At 44.3% G+C, this 22,862-nt stretch overlaps 1 protein-coding gene across 4 annotated transcripts in view; it reads left to right on the plus strand.

Moving 5' to 3' along the window:
• The window catches only part of LOC135543494 (gamma-aminobutyric acid receptor subunit gamma-3-like), a 41,438-nt gene extending 20,205 nt beyond the window's left edge, over positions 1-21,233 (plus strand). For 2 of the 4 annotated variants that reach the window (XM_064970801.1, XM_064970805.1), the window contains 5 exons: positions 847-929; positions 13,848-13,985; positions 15,974-16,126; positions 19,134-19,342; positions 20,230-21,233. In XM_064970801.1, the coding sequence (XP_064826873.1) occupies positions 847-929; positions 13,848-13,985; positions 15,974-16,126; positions 19,134-19,342; positions 20,230-20,541 (895 nt within the window). In that variant the 3' untranslated portion in view covers positions 20,542-21,233. The remainder of the gene's footprint in view (positions 1-846; positions 930-13,847; positions 13,986-15,973; positions 16,127-19,133; positions 19,343-20,229) is intronic. The other 2 variants (XM_064970802.1, XM_064970803.1) reach the window with 2 other exon arrangements.
• Positions 21,234-22,862: the final 1,629 nt, after the last annotated feature.

Here is a 22,862-nt window from a genome sequence, read left to right on the forward strand (position 1 = left end):
GAGTTAGGAACATAAGCATTTTGCTTCACCCACATGAGCATTTTCAGTAAGCATTCAGTTAGATTTATTCATCAGCGTTATCATTGAGCAGATCTATAAATCTTCTCGAGTGGCATCCTGGTCTGATTAAAACAATGGAGTGAATCTAAGCTCCCATTAATTCCTCTTCACTGTGACCTTCAGTCAAGCCAACGTAAACAAGAGTGACATTTTATCAGCGAGACAGAGGAAGAGGAGGAGGAGAAGAAGAGAAAGAAAAGAGGAGACGAATAGGGCGAAATTCAGTCCGATGACCTACATAACTTTGGGACGAGAGCATTTCTAAATCCGTTCATTTTTCTTAACTAGTCTGTCGGAGTTTGTTACTCAAGAAAAATACCAATTTGCAGGGCTCACCAGACTCGGTGGCGACCAGCCGGCCGGCCGCCCCTCAATCTCCAGCTCCCTGGCACTGGCAGTCATGTCAGGATAATAGGTGGCCCATTAGGTCTCTCACAGGCATGCAACAAGGTGCCAGTTTGTTAACCCCGCAATCGCTCATTCTTTTCACACCAACAGAAAAATGGAAACAGCATTATGGCTCTCTGTCTCTGTCTCTTTCGCAGCATGTGCAGTATGTGAGAACAACACCAAGAGCCAGCCTTCCCTTATTTCACACCCTATGCTGTCTTCATCAATAAATTACACATTCACATCACCAGTGGTGTATGTGTTTAGCGCAGTGGTGGTGGTGGTTGTTGTTGTTGTTGTTGTTGTTGTAGCACTGCTCTCTCAGAGCAGAGGTGAACTATATGTGAGAAACGATGGCAATGCTCACTCACGGCCTCTCTCTGACTCGTGCTGTAGGTTGACCATCAATGCAGAGTGCCAGCTGCAGCTCCACAACTTCCCTATGGATGAGCACTCCTGTCCCCTGGTCTTCTCTAGCTGTGAGTATTGTACGGCCAGGCAATCATGTCACCCATTCCTATGTCATATATTTTGTATAAACATATAAAAAAATGGGGAAATCATATATTTTAGTATATGAACAAAACATCAGGACGCATCATATTTCATGTAGATGTATGAAAAAATACATGAGAAAAGAAGTAATATATTTCATATGGATTGAATAATTGACGCCGCCACATACAATTGAAGAAAATAATCTAGGGTAACACAATAAAGCTTGAAAGATGACTTCTGTTGCGATCCTTTTGAAGAGGGAAGGGGGGCGTGCGGGTGCAGCAAGGTTAGGCAGCAATGGTAGTGGCAACAAACAATGACGGACAAAATTGTTGTTTCATACATTCAGCAAATTAGTACAGTTCTATTTCCTACTAAACATCTTCGGACAGGTATATCTCCCTTGTCTCACATACTCCAAATATATACAGAACAATCAATGTCTTATATATGTACAAGACAATCACAGTATGATACACAATAGATACCAAAAGCCAGACCATAATATCCCAGGCATTTTCTTCTCCTCCACGTACTGTAGTCTTACTTACTCACTTTTATATAAACGATGGAGGTACCTGAAATGAACGCCATTGGTCACTACAAGGTCCGTTGTACTAGATCCAAATGATACCGTGTGTATTCTGTCACAGTATGAGGTCGATGCACATACAACTGTTTTGAGTTGGAGGCTTGTTGGGCAGATTCCCTGAAAGAGAAGGATTGTCTGCAGCTTTTCATGAGAATGCGTGAGTCACCAATGTGAAAGCTTGATGCAAAGCTACTCTGTACCTCTATACCGTTCTTTAAAGCCACATTGAAAACCAGGCTTTCTGGGCAGTCCATTAACAACACGACAACAGCACATCACCTGCAATAAAATGGGACAAAATTCAGTTCAGGCAGAATGGCAAGTGAACATAGAGCATTATTGTTAAGTGAAAAAGAACACTGAATTTCTATTGGTGGGAACAGGATGTGAAAGCCATGCATGCTGGACCTAATGGATTTCCAGCTGTTTCCCAGATAAAAGACCTTGATCCTAATTCTATTCAGTCTACAATAAATCACCCCCCCCCCACCCACCCCCCCCCGTGTACGTATGCCCCCCCTCCATTTCCCCACCCTTCCAATGCAACACAATTGCTTCTCCATCTACAGCCTATGTACATCCATACAGTAAGTCATCCTCAAAAATGTTGCTTTCAGAAAATAGTCCTTTCATATTATTATGGTGTGAATGTTTTTTGTTGTTGGAAGTAAACATCTTGGTCTGATTGCCCAGACACAAATTGAGCGTAGTCTTGGTTTAAAAAGCATGCTCAATAGAGAATAGGCTTAATCTCCGTCCTGGAAACAGGGGGTCTGAAGAGTTAACTTAAGCAAAACGGGAAAACTCAATCCAGTCCTCCACACCACCCACCCACTGGCTTGACAGAGCCAACAGACACATCCTCGCTGTTTGATATTTTCACTTACCCCAGGGAAAAGAACATTGGACATGTGGCGTGCTGTGTTCCCATGGCGATAATGACTGCAGGTAGTCTAGCGGTTAGAGCGTCGGGCCAGCGATCGAAAGTTGCTGGTTTGAATACCCGTGCCGACAAAGTGAACGATCTGCCAATGTGTCCTTGAGCAAAGCACATAATTTGTTCTAAGGGCACTGTACTGCTATGGCTGACCCTGTAAAACAACATATTTCACTCATAGGAGTTTGGTGGCATCTTAATTGGGGAGGACAGGCTCGTGGTAATGGCTGGAGCCAGAATGAGTGGAATGATATCAAAACACATGGTTTCTATGTATTTGATGCCATTCCATTCATGCTGTTCCAGCCATTATTATGAGCAGTCCTCCCCTCAGTAGCCTGCACTGATTTCACTGCACCTTTTATTAGTTAATCACTGTGGACTTTCTCACCTTTCAGATCTTTAAACGGATAGTTATGAAATTACATATTTGTTTCCTTACCCTGTAAGCAGCCTAGAAATGACAGCAATCCATGCTTTGGTTTACCTTTCCTGGCACTGTTTTCAAATGTTCATGTTTTAACATTTGTGGCACAAATCCCATTCAAGTCACAGGACCGATTATTACACATTTTTGTACATCATCCAAATCATCCCAAAGTATCTTAAATGTATTGTGAAGCTCAACAAAGTCACTTATAGATGATTTGAACATGAGTCGCGGAAAATGCTAATATCGGTCCCATGACTTGAAAGGGATTTGCGCCACAAATGCTAAAACGTTAGCATTTGGAAACAGTGCCAGGGAAACTAAACCAAAGCATGGATTGACATCATACCTTGTCCATAGCATGGATCATACCTTGTCCATATACTGCTTACAGGGTAAGGAAACAAATGTCATTTTGTAATTTGGGAGGAAGCGCATCGTGCCTCAATCTAACGTGAAAAAGAGAATTCCAGATAAGACATGAGTCATTGCTGTCCATTGAAGTGTTTATATACAACCAAACCTAGAGCACAGTGGATATAGGCTGCTATACAAGGATTCATAGACATATGGCCCTTTTACATTCTCTTTGCTTTGACCCAAGCTGTTATCTGTGCAGAGGAGGAGAGAGGAGTTTGGCTGGGCTGTCTACCATGGCTCGTTTCTATGTAACCTACAGTACAGAGTGGGATATGTCAATAACTGACATTTACCAGTGAAGTCAGTCCTACAGTCCTACTGACTGTACTCCTACCATCTTAATGGAGATGGGAGAGTATGTGGTTTCAGTTGTGTATTGGGTATAGTTGTTGTGTGCACGTTAAGGAGTGTGCCTAGACGCTCCCATATATAGCGTGCCCGCCCCATAGGTGTAAAAGTTCAGTCACCTGCCAACATGGCGTTCATGTTTATTGCCTGCACCATGGAGTAAATAGCCTAAACTTGCCTTTCCGACCTCCTCGTTATTGGATTGTACTTTCCCTATGTCACGGACATACTGAACACGAGGCGGATCCGAACTAGAATGTTTGAAGAGGATTCAAGAGTAAACATAAAATGGGCTCCCGAGTGGTGCAGCGGTCTAAGGCACTGCATGTCAGTGCTAGAGGCGTCACTACAGACTCTGGTTTAATTCCAGGCTGTATCACAACCGGCCATGATTGGGAGTCTCATAGGGGGGTGCACAATTGGCCCAGCGTCGTCCGGGTTAGAGTTTGGCCGGGGTATGCCGACATAGTAAATAAGAAATTGTTTTTAACTGACTTGACTAGCTGAATAAAGGATAAATAAAATTTGATTTTCCTTTTCTGACGTGATCATGGCTTTTTATGGGAAGATTAAGGAGTTTGTTGAGGACGGCCAAGCGACGGCTGGAGTGGTGTAAAGCTCGCTGCCATTGGACTCTGGAGTGATAAATCACGCTTCACCATCTGGCATTCCGACAGATGAATCTGGGTTTGGTAGATGCCAAGAGAACAGTTTGGGGAAGGCCCTTTCCTGTTTCAGCATGACAATTCCCCATGCACAAAGTGAGGTCCATACAGAAATGGTTTGTCGAAATCGTTGTGGAAGAACTTGACTGGCCTGCACAGAGCCCTGACCTCAACCCCATCGAACACCTTTGGGACAAATTCGAACGCCGACTGCGATCCAGGCCTAATCGCCCAACATCAGTGTTCGACTTCACTAATGCTCTTGTGGCTGAATTGAAGCAATCAATTCCCTTCAGCAATATTCCAACAGCTAGTGGAAAGCCTTTCCAGAAGAGCGGAGGCTGTTATAGCAGCAAAGGGGGGACCAACTCCATATTAATACCCATGATTTTGGAATGAGAGGTTTGATGAGCAGGTGTCCACATACTTTTGGTCATGTACTGTATAAACTCAGCATTGGTTTCATGTTTCATGAGCTGAAATAAAAGATCTCAGAAATGTTTCATATACACAAACAGCTAATTTCTCCCAAACAAATGTTCACACATTTCTTTATATCCCTGTTAGTGAGCATTTCCCCTTTGCCAAGCCAATCCATCCACCTGACATTTGTGGCATATCAAGAATCTGGTTAAACAACATTATTACAAAGGTGCACCTTGCACTGGAGACAATAGAAGGCCACTCTAAAATGTGCAGTTTTGTCACACAACACAATGCCCCAGATGTCTCATGTTTTGAGGGAGTGTGAAATTGACATGCTGGCTGCAGGAATGTCCACCAGAGCTGTTGCCAGAGAATGTAATGTTAATTTCTCTACCATAAGCCACCTCCAACATTGTTTTGGTAGTATGTCCAACCGGCCTCACAACCACAGATCACGTATAACCACGTTGTTGTGTGAGCGAGCAGTTTGCTGTCAACGTTGTGAACAGAGGCAGTGGGGTTATAGTATGGGAAGGACAACAAACTGAACTGCATTTTATCGATGGCAATTTGAATGCACAAAGGTACTGTGAAGAGATCCTGAGGCCCATTGCTGTGCCATTCATCCACCACCATCACCTCTTGTTTCAGTATGAAGATGCACGGCCCCATGTTGCAATGATATGTACAAAATTCCTGGAAGCTGAACATGTCCCAGTTCTTCCATGGCCTGCATACTCTTCAGACATTTCACTCATTGAGCATGTTTGGGATGCTCTGGATTGAACTGTACGACAGCGTGTTCCAGCTCCTGCCAATATCCAGCAACTTCGCACAGACATTGAAGAGATGTGGGACACCATTCCCCAGGACACAATCAACAGCCTGATCAGTTCTATGCGAAGGCGATGTGTTGCGCTGCATGGGGCAAGTGGTGGTCACACCAGATACTGACTGGTTTTCTGACCCACTGTAACTCAGTAAAATCTTTGAAATTGTTGCATGTTGCGTTTATATATATATGTTTAGTGTACATTAGGTTCTCTACTCGCTCCGGCCCTGCCCACTGCTAAGAGTTATGAAAACATAGTGGCATGTTTGAAGCGGCCTTTCAGCCCAGATCCGTCAGATTTTTTAGTTTATTTTTTTATTTCACCTTTATTTAACCAGGTAGGCTAGTTGAGAACAAGTTCTCATTTGCAACTGTGACCTGGCCAAGATAAAGCATAGCAGTGTGAACAGACAACACAGAGTTACACTATGGAGTAAACAATTAACTAGTCAATAACACAGTAGAAAAAAAGAGAGTCTATATACATTGTGTGCAAAAGGCATGAGGAGGTAGGTGAATAATTACAATTTTGCAGATTAACACTGGAGTGATAAATGATCAGATGGTCATGTACAGGTAGAGATGTTGGTGTGCAAATGAGCAGAAAAGTAAATAAATAAAAACAGTATGGGGATGAGGTAGGTAAAAATGGGTGGGCTATTTACCGATAGACTATGTACAGCTGCAGCGATCGGTTAGCTGCTCAGATAGCCGATGTTTGAAGTTGGTGAGGGAGATAAAAGTCTCCAACTTCAGCGATTTTTGCAATTCGTTCCAGTCACAGGCAGCAGAGAACTGGAACGAAAGGCGGCCAAATTAGGTGTTGGCTTTAGGGATGATCAGTGAGATACACCTGCTGGAGCGCGTGCTACGGGTGGGTGTTGCCATCATGACCAGTGAACTGAGATAAGGCGGAGCGTTACCTAGCATGGACTTGTAGATGACCTGGAGCCAGTGGGTCTGGCGACGAATATGTAGCGAGGGCCAGCCGACTAGAGCATACAGGTCGCAGGGGTGGGTGGTATAAGGTGCTTTAGTGACAAAACGGATGGCACTGTGATAAACTGCATCCAGTTTGCTGAGTAGAGTGTTGGAAGCTATTTTGTAGATGACATCGCCGAAGTCGAGGATCGGTAGGATAGTCAGTTTTACTAGGGTAAGTTTGGCGGCGTGAGTGAAGGAGGCTTTGTTGCAAAATAGAAAGCCGACTCTAGATTTGATTTTCGATTGGAGATGTTTGATATGAGTCTGGAAGGAGAGTTTACAGTCTAGCCAGACACCTAGGTACTTATAGATGTCCACATATTCATGGTCGGAACCATCCAGGGTGGTGATGCTAGTCAGGCGTGCGGGTGCAGGCAGCGAACGGTTGAAAAGCATGCATTTGGTTTTACTAGCGTTTAAGAGCAGTTGGAGGCCACGGAAGGAGTGTTGTATGGCATTGAAGCTCGTTTGGAGGTTAGATAGCACAGTGTCCAAGGACGGGCTGGAAGTATATAGAATGGTGTCGTCTGCGTAGAGGTGGATCAGGGAATCGCCCGCAGCAAGAGCAACATCATTGATATATACAGAGAAAAGAGTCGGCCCGAGAATTGAACCCTGTGGCACCCCCATAGAGACTGCCAGAGGACCGGACAGCATGCCCTCCGATTTGACACACTGAACTCTGTCTGCAAAGTAGTTGGTGAACCAGGCACGGCAGTCATCAGAAAAACCGAGGCTACTGAGTCTGCCGATAGGAATATGGTGATTGACAGAGTCGAAAGCCTTGGCAAGGTCGATGAAGATGGCTGCACAGTACTGTCTTTTATCGATGGCGGTTATGATATCGTTTAGTACCTTGAGTGTGGCTGAGGTGCACCCGTGACCGGCTCCGAAACCAGATTGCACAGCGGAGAAGGTACGGTGGGATTCGAGATGGTCAGTGACCTGTTTGTTGACTTGGCTTTCGAAGACCTTAGATAGGCAGGGCAGGATGGATATAGGTCTGTAACAGTTTGGGTCCAGGGTGTCTCCCCCTTTGAAGAGGGGGATGACCGCGGCAGCTTTCCAATCCTTGGGGATCTCAGACGATATGAAAGAGAGGTTGAACAGGCTGGTAATAGGGGTTGCGACAATGGCGGCGGATAGTTTCAGAAATAGAGGATCCAGATTGTCAAGCCCAGCTGATTTGTACGGGTCCAGGTTTTGCAGCTCTTTCAGAACATCTGCTATCTGGATTTGGGTAAAGGAGAACCTGGAGAGGCATGGGCGAGTAGCTGCGGGGGGGGGGGGGGAGCTGTTGGCCGAGGTTGGAGTAGCCAGGCGGAAGGCATAGCCAGCCGTTGAGAAATGCTTGTTGAAGTTTTTGATAATCATGGATTTATCGGTGGTGACCGTGTTACCTAGCCTCAATGCAGTGGGCATCTGGGAGGAGGTGCTCTTGTTCTCCATGGACTTCAGTGTCCCAGAACTTTTTTGGAGTTGGAGCTACAGGCTGCAAATTTCTGCCTGAAGAAGCTGGCCTTAGCTTTCCTGACTGACTGCGTGTATTGGTTCCTGACTTCCCTGAACAGTTGCATATCGCGGGGACTATTCGATGCTATTGCAGTCCGCCACAGGATGTTTTTGTGCTGGTCGAGGGCAGTCAGGTCTGGAGTGAACCAAGGGCTATATCTGTTCTTAGTTCTGCATTTTTTGAACGGAGCATGCTTATCTAAAATGGTGAGGAAGTTACTTTTAAAGAATGACCAGGCATCCTCAACTGACGGGATGAGGTCAATGTCCTTCCAGGATACCCGGTCGATTAGAAAGGCCTGCTCACAGAAGTGTTTTAGGGAGCGCTTGACAGTGATGAGGGGTGGTCGTTTGACTGCGGCTCCGTAGTGGATACAGGCAATGAGGCAGTGATCGCTGAGATCCTGGTTGAAGACAGCGGAGGTGTATTTGGAGGGCGGGTTGGTCAGGATGACGTCTATGAGGGTGCACTTGTTTACAGATTTAGGGTTGTACCTGGTGGGTTCCTTGATGATTTGTGTGAGATTGAGGGCATCTAGCTTAGATTGTAGGACTGCCGGGGTGTTAAGCATATCCCAGTTTAGGTCACCTAACAGAACAAACTCTGAAGCTAGATGGGGGGGCGATCAATTCACAAATGGTGTCCAGGGCACAGCTGAGAGCTGATGGGGGTCGGTAGCAGGCGGCAACAGTGAGAGACTTATTTCTGGAGAGAGTCATTTTTAAAATTAGTAGTTCGAACTGTTTGGGTATGGACCTGGAAAGTATGACATTACTTTACAGGCTATCTCTGCAGTAGACTGCAACTCCTCCCCCTTTGGCAGTTCTATCTTGACGGAAAATGTTATAGTTGGGTATGGAAATCTCAGATATTGTGCAGAGATTCTAATTTCATAAATGTAAACAAAATGCAAATCAGAATATCTCCAGTTTCATTGCTGGTCTGCGCAGGCTTTCGGTGCACCATAATTGGGAGCTTTATCTTAGCCAGGTCGCAATTGTAAATGAGAACTTGTTCTCAACTTGCCTACCTGGTTAAATAAAGGTGAAATAAAAAATAAATAAATACATTTTGGAGATCAGCTGGAGCCGATGCTGCTTGACAGAATTGTTAGATGAGTCTATTGGCTGAGCCCAATCTGATATTTAGAGTGGCCGAGGGAAAAGCCTTGGCAGCTGAGCCCGCTTTAAATCATGCCTGCCTGCTTCACCATGAAAGACCAGGGGCCTCATTTATGAACGTTTATAAACGTTGCGTAGGCACAAAAGAAGGTGTACGCCACTTTCTAAGCAAACGTTGAGATTTATAAAACAACAAACTTGATGGGAGAATGTGCGGTCCTCCACGGACATTTTGACCCATACGTGCGCACATAACCTGGAGAAACTGCGACCCCGATGGCAGAAATTGATACCATTGTGTAAAATATATCAAAATATTACATCTAATGTATTATATATGGAGAGTTCCCTGGAGTGCACACACAAAAAAAAACATGATTTAGGATATTAAATACAAACGGAGATCTGTTTTTGCAAAAGAACCCCTCAAATATGTTGTACAGTTTAAATCAATAGTTGCATGTTGTGACATTTGTTTTCATAAAAAAATGTGCACAGTTTCATATTTCAAAAATGTTCGTTGCGCAGAACTGTCAATGTGATTTTGGCCCAGTCATTGTCAGTTACAAATAGGGTAATTACCACACCTGAAGGTGTTACGCAATTGGGTGTCTTTGACAATCAAATGGGTGGGTATAAAAATGCATGCAATTACAATGCGTAATGACGCACAATGGCTGCTGTTGGAAGATGTGGCGAATGGAAGAATTTGGAGAGAGAGAATTTTCAGAGACCTGCCAGATTTACTGGCCAATGATGATGAGTGGCTTATGAGCCGGTTCCGATTACCAAGAGCTGTTCTCTTGGATCTCTGTGCTGTAGTGGGCCCAGCATGACAGAGAAGCACCCGCAGAAACCAAGCCGTGCCTGTCCCATTTCAACTCCATGGCAACCTCGGTTAATAGCGTCGATGGTGTCCCTTTGCGTTTGCAGGACTGCATCTGTGAGGACACGGCCACCGGAGGGTTGTGACTCACGAGGTGCGGTGGAGACGCCAGGGGGTGGGCGCACTCAGCTCCTGCTCAGCTGCAGCACCGCCGACCCTGCTGGAACACGCAGCGACTAAAAATAGATGCCAATTGTTTGTAAATAAATGTGTAAACACAACTACAATCCATTTGGTTTACTCTTTTCAAACGAGGGAGTACTAATTACATACCTGGGTCATCCCGTGCATCTTGCATATCCGTGTCCACCTCCGTCACTATTCCACTCTGGAGGGACCCCCCCTATAATACTGGTAATCGCTCATCAAGGGGCTTGAGCTCCTTGTCTGTGTAAGGCTATGTGCCTTTTTGGCTTCCACTTTAATGTTGGATAACGTCTTATTTCTGAGAAAGTTTGATGTTCTGAGCCAGCGGCATTCACAGCGTCCGCCACATGCTGACACTCTGAAGCCCCGGGGCAGCAGGGTAGCCTAGTGGTTAGAGTGTTGGAGGTTCAAATTCCCGAGCTGACAAGGTACAAATCTGTCGTTCTGCCCCTGAACAGGCAGTTAACTCACTGTTCCTAGGCCGTCATTGAAAATAAGAATTTGCTCTTATTAACTGACTTGCCTAGTTAAATGAAGAAAATATAAATGCAAATTGTAATTCCCACACTTTACCACCAAACAATGTATTTTTTCTTGCTTCAACCTCCCCTACAAGATCTTCCGTTTCACACTGGGTGAAATGTATTTTTTTTTTTACCTTTCTGTCGGGATTTGTTGTCATGCAGTCAGTATGGATGAATATTAATTAGGGGTGTTTCCCTATCTATGGGCAACTATGGGCGTTAAAAGGGTAGGACAAGACGTGCGCTCACGCGGGCCAAATTTCGAGTTGATTGTGATTAATAAAGGGAAACTGGCGTGGGAAGTGCGTGCACACTGTGTTATAAATCAGAATATTTTTGTGCGTAAGCACTTTCTGTGTGTCGTCCGTACGCCACCTTTTGACGTGAATCCTCCTCACAGTTTTATGAATGAGGCCCCTGGTCCTCCAACTGTGCCTGACATTCATCTCGCTGAACGTAGTAGTAGGCCGGTGCGCACGGAGGGAGGGGGGTGGGGAGTCAGAGTCAGAGTCTAGAGTCCAGAGAGGACTTCAGAGCCCGTTTCAGATGTGGAGGTGCCCATAATTCCAACAGCTGTAGGTTTAGTGTTGCAACCTGTCACTACTGTAAATGGAGTGGACATATACTGTAGCTCGACTTTGATTGACAAAGGTCCCAGTCCCAGGCCTCAGGCAGCTCAGTCATGCCCACTAGGACCACACAACAGACACACTTGGAAAACTGTCAGCCAGACCCTGAGAAGTATGTTGTCTCTAGTATCCATGGGAGGCCACAGCCTGAGAGGGAGAAGTACATTTTTGCTGCACCCAGTGTTGAGTTCCAGAGGTTCCACATTGACAAGGATGGCATGCGACCAACCCAGGATAAGGTAAAGGCATTCTTCCCAGAACAAGTCTGAGCTCCAGTCGTTTCTGAGGCTTCTCAACTTTTACAACTACTTCCGGCTTGATAAAGCTACTGGACCCGGCCGCTCCCTGGAGTGGGAACGGCACTCATGAAGAAGTCTATAAAGAGGCTAAGCAGCTGCTGCAAGCAGATGGGCTGCTAGCCCACTGATGATAGAAAACCCCTGTTACTGGTCTGTGAGGCGTCTTCATATGGGCTCGGTGCCTTGTTTAGTCATGTGGAATCTGATGGTCGGGAGGCACCTGTGTGCTACGCATCTAGGACCCGAACTGTCACTGAACAGTACTCTGCATAGCTGGATAAATAGGCCCTGGCGAACATTTTTGCTGTCAAGAAGTTCCATCAGTATTTGTGAGGTCGCCATTTTGTGGTCTACACCAACCACAAGCCCTTGCTGGGCGTGCTTCATCATATGAAGCCCATGCCCCAAAAATATTTTCACTTGCATGGTCAGATGGAGCCTGATACTGGGACCCCATAGTTATGAGCTCAGCTATCATCCAGGGAAGCAGTTGGCTAATGCAGATTCCCTGAGTTGCCTGCCACTCACAACCTCTTTGTCCAGGCACCACCTCACTGGGAAGTGATGATGTTGGAGATGGTGCCTGTCCAGGTGTCACCTGTCCTGAGTCACACCATGCTCACCCAAGGCTGCCTTGTACCCATGGGAGTGGACAACAAAGAAATTGTCTTCATATAGACTTTTCTGGGCTATTCAAAGGAAGGACTTTTCTCATTATGGTAGATTCCCATTCAAAGTGAATGGAAGTAGCCATGGTCATCTTGATGCCCTCTGGTGCTGTAATAAGCACCCTCCATTTGCTGTTTGCCATTCATGTGTTGTGTGACGTCCTGGTGTCAGATAATAGAGCTGCCTTCACTTCTGTGGAGTTGAACGAGTTCGCTGGGCGGAACTGAATCGGACATGTCACCACAGCCCCATAACATCCGTCCTCCAATGGCCAAGCTGAACACATGGATCAGACAACCAGGGAGGCTCTGTCTATGATCTCGGTGGGTGACTGGCAGACCTGACTGTCAAGAGTCCTGCAGTCTCAACATGTTATGACGGCCTCTACTGGGAAGAGTCCAGCCGAGCTGTTAACGAACAAGCGGTTGACAACTGCTTTAGATCGGCTGCACCCGGACATGGCAAGTGACATGCGTCTAAGGCAGGAGGGTGATGCAGACAGGGGGGCCGTGATCATTTAAGGCATTTTCTACCTGACGAGTCTGTGTACATGAGGAACTACTCTGGAGGCCCTATGTAGGTCCTTGCAGTTGTGGAAGAAGCCACTGGACCGGCCTCTTACAGGACTCAGACGCCTGACGATCAAGTGTACCGCCGCCGTGTGGATCAGCTGCAGGGCCACGAAGCTGCAGCCCCCTTTGCTGCCCCCTCTATCATTGGCCTGGTTGCCCTGGACACCACGCCTTTAGGAGGAAGTGCCAACTCCAGAGCCAAACCCTGATACCCAACTTGCAGCTGAGCCCTAGCCTAAACTTACCTTTCTGCCTCCTCGTTATTGTATTGTATTGTACATAATAGTTTCTAAGATATTGACACACACTCCACATCATCTCACCAGCTTTCCTTTGTTGTAGCTTTTGCTAGTGTGAATAACATTGTCGCTTTGTGTGTGTGTGTGAGAGACACACCTTATAATAACATGTTAATGGGATACAGTTCACCTGCTTGAAATCATCAGAGCACAATGAGGTGGTTCATTTCCGTTGCACGGCTTTCAAATTAGATTTCACAGGCACACACACACTTCTGTGAAAAGTGAAGGTCAACTCCAGCATCAACACAATGCTCTCTCACAGTAACTCAAAGTATCCTATTACACTCTGTTGTGCTCCTTTTCATCTGCTCTTACAGCACTTTACTATGGTCATGTTTTTTACTTTTTTAACGGTCTAATGGTGCTCTACTCTATACTGTGTGTCCGTGTGTCTATGTGTGTGTGCGTGTGCTGTTCCCATATTTAGGTATATTTAACAGTATGCAATTGTTTTTTTTTATAATACATACATAGGAATTTGTCCAGTAAGACCCATCAAACAATAAAACATGTATTGGTAAGATTGAAGCATAAATCTTATTTTATTAGAATGAAATGCTACCATAGGGTCACAGGGTCACTGTGTGTTTACTTGACTTACAGATGGTTACCCCAAGGATGAAATGATTTACAGATGGAAAAGGAACTCCATCGAAACCTCAGACCAGAAGTACTGGCGCCTCTACCAGTTTGACTTCATGGGCCTGCGGAATTCCACAGACGTCCTAAAAACAACAGCAGGTACAGCAAATTAGTTACCGTACATTTAATACCCAAACAGCTGACCTTCTGTTTTTCACGATCAATAAAATAAATCCTCCTCACAGCCCTTCGTTGGCTCCTGTGTTCTCCATCCAATTTTTCTCTGAATTATTAGATACTGACTCATGAAAATTCCAAGGAAAAAAGGACAAAGTGTTATTTTTAGCTGTTTTTAATCAAATGGTCTACATTTACTATAAATTATCTGTTATATTCTCCTGTCTATTAGCAGGGGGAGACAGCAGGCACTACCAGCTGGTGTCTTGAGGTCTGGTGCCACCACTCTGGCTTAAGTCAATTGCTTTGCAAGATATTGCCAGAGAGCAAAGACAATGCCTTCTCTTGGAAGATAGTCAAGATATGTAGTATTATTGTACCATGGAAATGACCAAGACAGCATTTGGCAGGGCAGAAAACAGGTTGAAATTGCAATTAGGAGTAGTACTCTGGTAGTAGACTAAGAAGTAGTCATTTGGTGGTGGATTTAGGAGTCGTACTTTGGTAGTAGACTTAGGGGTAGTACTGTGGTAGTAGACTTAGGGTTAGTACTGTGGTAGTAGACTTAGGGGTAGTACTGTGGTAGTAGACTTAGGGGTAGTACTGTGGTAGTAGACTTAGGAGTAGTACTGTGGTAGTAGACTTAGGGGTAGTACTGTGGTAGTATACTTAAGAGTAGTGCTCAGGGAGTAGACGTTGTCTTTATCATTCACTGTGTAATGAAAAAGGGCACAATGAAAGTGCATTTACCTGTCTTCATAATTCATTGTGACATTTAACATATTGTTTCTCTGTAGATTGCTTGAAGCTCATCAGTAGTCCCCTCTGGTATAAAGGCAAACATATTTTTACACAAACCATCTGGATTAAAGATTCAAAATATTTAATTATTCACTTAAATGATTTTCAGAGTCCTAGGATGTGGTTTGGTTTTAATACTGAATTCTACATCTATTTATTTACAACAATCATTCCTTGCGACCAAGGTCGTGTTTTACAAACAGGTATCTAATTATACTCATGAGTGGTGCTTGCTGGAATTACTTTGTAATACATTGGTAATGCATTCATGACAGCATTGACGACTCATGTAGCAGCGTTTCAAGGGGCTGATGAATTGATCTCATGTATGAATCCTCAAGCTGTAATTAACCCACATTGACCCTATTCTCAAATTTCATAGGTGACATTGTTCATGCTGTACTTTATTCGTCTTGAAAACTCATGTGATCCAATAAATGGTGTGTTCTACGTATGGTGCACTGTGATACAAGTCCACGTTCTTCCTTCAGTTCTGTTCAAGGAAATTAGTTTCTCATCTTGTTTTCCCTTTTTCTTGACTCCCAGCTTGCATCATGCTGCATGATGATTAGCTAGCTTGCTCCTGCAGCTAAAAATAGCATGTCATTAATTTACATCTCAACAAACTCTGAAAACAAAGCGCTAAATGTCTTCTTCTTGTTTCTCATCCAGCATGAAATGAATAGGTATTGTGCTGTAGCGTGGTAATGAGGACAGCGAGTGGACAGTTCCCATGCCACCGTGCCATCGGGGACTTCTGGTTATACCGCTGTTATACCTACCTCCTTTCTATTGTTACAGCATCCCCTCTTCAAAAATCACCACAAGTAGACTCCCTGAAGCATTGTGTATGGTGCCTTGTTCTGTGGTTCCCCCTGATGCTAGCTCTCATGATTATCTCTCTCTCTCTGTCTTTCTCTTCCCCCCCTCTCTCCCTCCCCACGCTGGCTTGTTCTTGTTCCACCTGACGCTCTGATTGTCCCTCAATCTCTTCTCTTTCTCCCTCCCTCCCTCCCTCCCTCCCTCCTCCCTCCCTCCCTCCCTCCCTCCCTCCCTCCCTCCCTCCCTCCCTCCCTCCCTCCCTCCCTCCCTCCCTCCCTCCTCCTTACCTCGCTCCCCCCTCCTCGCCCCTCACTCCATATACATCCCCCTCTTTATCCCCCCCCCAGGTGATTATGTGGTCATGACAGTGTATTTTGACCTGAGCAGGAGAATGGGTTATTTCACCATCCAGACCTACATCCCCTGTATCCTCACCGTGGTGCTCTCCTGGGTCTCCTTCTGGATCAATAGCGATGCCGCCCCCGCCAGAACAGCGCTAGGTACCTGATCTGAAGAATACCATTTGACAGGATACACACTGATATTATAATAAGTAGATGAAAAAACCCAAGGGTTCAATCAAACTTGTTCCACCAGTGTTCATGTAGTGTACTGTATGTGTTCAGCAATGACTACCTCTGCATGTGTTATTCTGAAAGGAAAAAATACATCTGAGTCTAGCTGGTTTGTTGAAAAGATGGTTACCAACTCTTGGTACCACAATGGAAGATTGCATTAAAAAAATCTATATTTTATTGTTTCGACTAGAGAACAATCTGCATGTGTTTATGCAATGTTATGTTCTGCTTTCAAGATTCTTGTACCGCCTTATTTTGTTTATGCGACGTGCTTGTAATTTATCAAGGCTTAACAATGACCTTTTTGTTTACGTTTGCAATTCATTCATGATTTTTTCCCCCCGATGCATGCTTTCCATTAGTGCATGTACATTCGTCTGGATTATGTTGTTGAAGGTGATTGGGAGTTTGAGTTGAACTTTGCGGTAAGTACGATTCAATTCCTCCAGGCAGCTCTTGTAGCGGACCTTGATCAGGTCATTTTTTTTGTCTTCAAGATCAAATATATCACATTTAGTCCAAATTAGAGTATTTGCATTATACTTGGCTTTTAACTAAGTGACAACACAAGCACATTTGCAATGGTGGTTAAACAAGTCAAAGCCTAAAGTGTATTAACGAGTCCGTTTCATCACCAAACCATCCTTGAACCACCACAATCACATCGAATAGTCTCGCTCGACCCTCTTGCCACCTGTTACGGCACAGTACAAAGATAAGCCCGGAAACATGTTTGTCTTTCCCCTAGCTAACAGGCAAGGATGCTGTCTGTAGGAGTAAAAATAAATATCCCATTCTCGTTGATAAAATAAATGATTTAGTATCTATTCTGGGGCATGAAAGCGCAGCGATGATTTTTCCGGGCCTTCCCGCTGATCGATCAGCGGGTTGAAAAGAAAGAGGAGTGATAAGGAAAATGGGCTATGACTGCAAAGAGCAGGAGATATGTCAGAGTGGCTGGTGGTGGTGGTGGTGGTGGTAGGGGGCTAAGGAGGAGGCAGGTGCTGACATGCAGGTGTCCCCTGAGGGTGGAGTGTGGTTGGGGGGGCAGTGACTGAGTGTAGTGGGTGACATTCCCAAAGAGCCAGGTTCACAAGGGCCACCACAGATGGTAATGACGATCAGGCTATACCTGACAGGGAGTAAGGGACAGAGGATGCTCAGGTCAGTGACTCATATAGTGTGACCCCTCCCACTTTTTTTGTCTCTCTCTTTCTCTTTCTTTCTCTCTCTTTCTCTCTCTGTGTCTTTCAGTCACGACAGCACTGTAGACTGATATCTTTGTACAATGTTCTTTGTATCTGTATTATTTTCTATGTGTTGTATCTGTTCATGTGACATCTTTGGGTATTTTTTTTGTTTTTTACAACGATACCTTTTTCTCATTCATTACATTTTTGCCATTTTATTTGGAGGAACCAGTTGAAGGTGCTCTGACACCTTTGCCTGTTTGAAAGTTATGAAGGACCTCTGCTGACTAAGGGCCATAAGTATTTATAGAAGGTAAGGGAAATAGGTGAAGGTAATCACCGTGGCCAGTAGAGTCTGAAGGAAGGAAGGGGGGATTGAGTATGAAATATCAGCTCAAAATAGATGGGCCTTCTGGTCTCCATGGTAACTGCTTGAAAACAGCACAACATTCAGTCATCAAATGAGAGGTTCCTGGTGATGTGCATAAAAGAGCGAGAGAGAGAATATGTGTGTACGTGTGCGCATTTGAGTGTGTGCATATATGAGTGTGTGCGCATATGAGTGTGTGCGCATATGAGTGTGTGAGGGTCACACCCAGCATTTTATATCAAAGGCTCTATACATGCAAAATCTCAGCTGGTACCTTCAGCTCACTTTTCAATATACACACTGAGCAAAAATCTAAATGCAAAATGTAAAGTCTTGGTCCAATGTTTCATGAGCTGAAATAAAAGATCCCAGAAATGTTCCATAGGCTCAAAAAGCTTATTTCTCTCAAATTTGGTGCACAAATGGGTTTACATCCCTGTTAGTGAGCATTTCTCCTTTGCCAAAATAATCCATCCACCTGACAGGTATGGCATATGAAGAAACTAATGAAACCGCATGCTCATTACACAGGTGCACCTTATGCTGGGGAGAACAGAAGGCCACTTTTAAATGTGCACTTATGTCTCAAGTTTTGAGGGAGAGTGCAATTAGCATGCTGACTGCAGGCATGTCCACCAGAGCTTTTGCCAGATAATTTAATGTTAATTTCTCTACCATAATCTGCCTCAAACTTCATTTTAGAGAATTTGGCAGTACATCCAACCGGCCTCACAACCGCAGACCATGTATAACCACGCTAGTCTAGAACCTCCACATCCGACTTCTTCACCTACGGGATCCTCTGAGGGGTGGTGCTGAGGAGTATTTCTCTCTGTAAGAAAACCCTTCTGTGGGGAAAAGCTCATTCTGATTGGCTGTGCCTGTCTCCCCAGTGGGTGGGCCTGGCTGCCAAGTGTGTGGGCCTACGCTCTCACAGGCCCACCTATGAAATGCATAGATTAGGGCCTAATGAATTTATTTAAATTGACTGATTTCCTCATATGATCTGTAACTCAGTAAAATCTTTGAAATTGTTGCATGTTGCGTTCATATTTTTGTTCAGTATATTTAAGCGCTGACCTTGTATTAATGTAAACGTCCATTTATTTCTAAAGTTAAAACTACATGGAGACACAAACTACCCTCGTTAATTGATAAAAATATCTTAAAAACATATTTGCAAAATATATTCAGACTATTGCCAGAGAAAACTATTGCCACCGTTTTGCCAAGACAGATATCAAACAGTTAGTACCGGGTGGCGGGTAGCATTCAGTTTTGGAGGTGAGTGTTGGGCCAGTTGCTGGTTTGATTCCCTGAGCCGACGAGGTGAAAAATCTGTGTAATGATGCTGACTTTGTCCTTTCAGGTATCACCACTGTGTTGACAATGACCACCCTTAGTACAGTGGCCAGGACGTCCCTACCCAGAGTCTCCTATGTGACGGCCATGGATCTCTTCGTCACTGTGTGCTTCTTGTTCGTCTTTGCGGCCATGATGGAGTACGCCATCCAAAACTACTACGCCTACAGGGCACAGAAGCCCCGCTACAACAAGACAAACAAGACGCAGAGACTGGTGAGCTTTCGTCCATACAATGTAATGGTGTACCTTTCCTCCGTACAATGTAATGGTGTACCTTTCCTCCATACAATGTAATGGTGTACCTTTCCTCCGTATGACGAAATGGTGTAACTTTTCTCAATGCAGTGTAATGCTGTTATAGACATGGACCGAGGTGTTTGTGTTATCACAGTCAATAGTTCTAGCCATGGTAGCGATTATGGTCTCAGTGGGTGGAGGTCTAGTCCATCCTTCATATCTCCATCCTCTTGCATCAGTCACACTGTGCATGGGCTGTGATAGTATTACAGTCAGTGGCTCTGACCTGCATGGTAGCAAATTGGGAGGTTGCCCCCCGGTGAGGGTTGAGGTCTGGTCCATCCACCATCCTTCATATATCCATCCACTTGCACTGCCGACCGGTCACACAGTGTACTTGGTAAATGCCGTGTCATAGCCTGTCATGTCATCATGTCATGTCGTGTAATGCTGTCGAGCCAATGAGTGAGTCCCAGCTTCGGTAGAGCACTAAGCCGAGGGGTTCTATCTCATTGCCTGCCTGGGCTATGACAGCGTCCTGCTGGGTGTGGGAGGACACGGCCCGCTGTGGAGCTTTAATGCATGACAGCACAGCTCCACTCACAACGTATCAGATCTCTTTCTCTCTTCATCTCTTTCTCTCTGTCTCTTTTCATCTTTCCATCTGTCTTTCTCCCTTGTTTGCCCACATGTATTTCTTGTCTCCTGTCTGGCTTTAGTTGTCCCCCCGCCCCCTCCCTGTTGCCTCACTCTCTCCCTCTCAGTATCTAATTATGAGGCCTTCCTTCCTCTCTCCCCTCATCACATTTCTTGCCCCCCCACCCTCACCCTCTCCCTCTCCCTTTATCGCTTACGCATCTAAGGAGATGGCCTTCCTCTGTCCCCTCCCACAGACCTACTCGATGCTAGACACAGGGCCCAGGTCCCCCACGACTGTGGTTCCATTGAACAACAACTACTCATACTGGCAGGACTATGAGGACGTGTACGAGTGTCTGGACGGGAAGGACTGCCAGAGCTTCTTCTGCTGTTACGAGGAGTGCAAGGGGGGAGGGTGGAGGAAAGGACGCATCCATGTCGACATTAAGGAGCTGGACGCTTACTCGAGAGTCTTCTTCCCTACGTCATTTCTCCTGTTCAACATCGTCTACTGGGTCTCTTATCTCTACCTTTAGTAGTTTCAGTTGGATTTGATAGAATTTGATTGGACAAATATGGAAAGACTCAAATGGGAAGAGGAGATGTCACAAGACATAAGATGTCACTCAGTGGCAGCTTTGTGCACGTTAACACTTGATTGGTTGGTGGGTTAGTGTAGCCAGCCAATAGATATAGCTGTGAGACACTAACGCCGGGATGCTAGCCAGATAAGAGATAATGAAGCATCCACAGTGCCTTCTTCAGGAAGGGGCCATCACCTATACAGAGGTGCAATAAGGGGACTAGAAGCTTTGAAGTTTTTCCTACATAGGTTATCCCACATATGCCATTTCAACGCATGCTATACTGTTCATTAAAAACAATGAAAAGCTAGGGGGGACTGCACTATGAAATTCTTCTATTGTTGCTTTGTATTAATTAGTCAGTTGCATAGTCATTGTAAGCCATTTGACATATATAGAACCTCAATATGATTTATTTTAGGCACCAACAGGGTCTTAAATATTAGGTCATTGATAACATTGATTTGGTTTAGATTAATATACGTTTATATCATAAACATTTGAATGATGTTTTCTACCAAGGGTGATGTACAACAAGAACATGCATAGTATATCTTACAACAACACTATAACATAATAATGTAAAGATGAAAATAGTTATTTTGTAAAATAATGTATCTAATAAACTTTTATTTTGTAACATATAGAGTTTTCCAGACTGTTTGATAATTAAATCAATTGTCTGAGGACAAGGTATGGTAAGGTTTCAAACTATAGTGGTATGGAGATAGATGATGTTGTTGAATTAATTTACAGAATCTGGACATAAATTTATCTCCATACAGCAGGCCGACAACACATCATAGGCTAAGGGCCAGGGTAGCATTTGGGTCAGTACAGTACTGTATATATTGTGCTCGTATTCAGTACAGTACTAATAAAAAATGTATGGTTTCTCTCCAACAACACTACTGCTATTTTCTTGAGCAAGAACATGTGTAATTCATGTTATATCATACAGGTGCTGTTGTATCAAAGCAGACAACATCACAAATAATTGTAAAAGGTGTGTTTATGGAGTTAAAAATAGTTGATTTACTGTACTGTAAGTAACACTGTTGTTTCTGCGGTGGTTTGACTTAGAAGTATGGTAGAACCCTGTATTCTATGTTTTAAGAGAACGTGTATGTGAGAGATGTTTTCATGCTATTTTCATAGTTGAATGTAGATCATACTTTAGACCAACAACAAATAGTGGTTTTCAACTCTGTATTACAATACAAATATTGCACTTCATAAGTGTCTTAGTTTGATATAATGTATTTACAATAAATCAAAGACTATTTTCTAAGTCTGATGGAACGCACCCTTTTGTTACAGCAGATCTGAGAGAACCACTGTCTTGGTACAGCTATGCTTTTTAGAGAATCCAGTCTGTGGTATTGCTTAAATTAATAAAACTATCTTTGCTTAAGGTCTGGAGTGTGTGTGAGTGTGCTTAAGGTCTGGAGTGTGTGTGTGTGTGTGTGCATGTGTGAATGTAGGTCATTTGGATCATTAGCAAACTGTGCTCTTTCTTACACACTTTAGAGTTATTTAAGATGGAAATATATTTCAACGTGAAGGAATGGTTTTGTCTCTGACGTGGTTTTGATAGCCCACTTCAAACCTCACACTGTGCATCCTGTTGTTTCGAAGTAAGGAGGCAAGTCAATGAAAATTCATTATGTACAATAATCACTTATTAGGAAGTAGGCTATACGGAAATCCAAAACAGACCCTTTTATTCCCACAGAAGGAAACTAACTCTACACACGATTCATGTCTATTGCAGAGTAGATCATTATACAATTAGCATCCCCATATAGAAATAACCGGAAGTTATTGTTCAGGGCCTGCATTCACAAAATGTCAGAGTAGCAGTGTAGATCACATGAGATCATATACACAAGGGACACCTACTCTGAGATACTTTTTGAATGCGGTCCTGGAGCTCACCACAGAATATTGATACCCCTGGTACATTGATACCCCTGGTACGTTGATACCCCTGGTATGTTGATACCCCTGGTATGTTGATACCCCTGGGTGAGATCTGCAAAAGTGCGTCACTGTTAGACTGACTGTATATTTGCTGACCTAGATTGAGACAACACTGCGTATGATACAAAGAGAAGGAAATCAGTGGAACGCTATCAAAAAGTGGATGCAGTGCTGAGAGGGAACTCAATCAAAAATAGTAGCCTAGAATAGAGATCCCACTCAACTGAACGGGGGGGGGTAAATATGCTCACATACAGTACTTAACAAATTAACTTAGTCATGCATACAAT

The sequence above is a fragment of the Oncorhynchus masou genome, chromosome 7 (genome assembly GCF_036934945.1).
Source record: "Oncorhynchus masou masou isolate Uvic2021 chromosome 7, UVic_Omas_1.1, whole genome shotgun sequence".
NCBI lineage: Eukaryota > Metazoa > Chordata > Actinopteri > Salmoniformes > Salmonidae > Oncorhynchus > Oncorhynchus masou.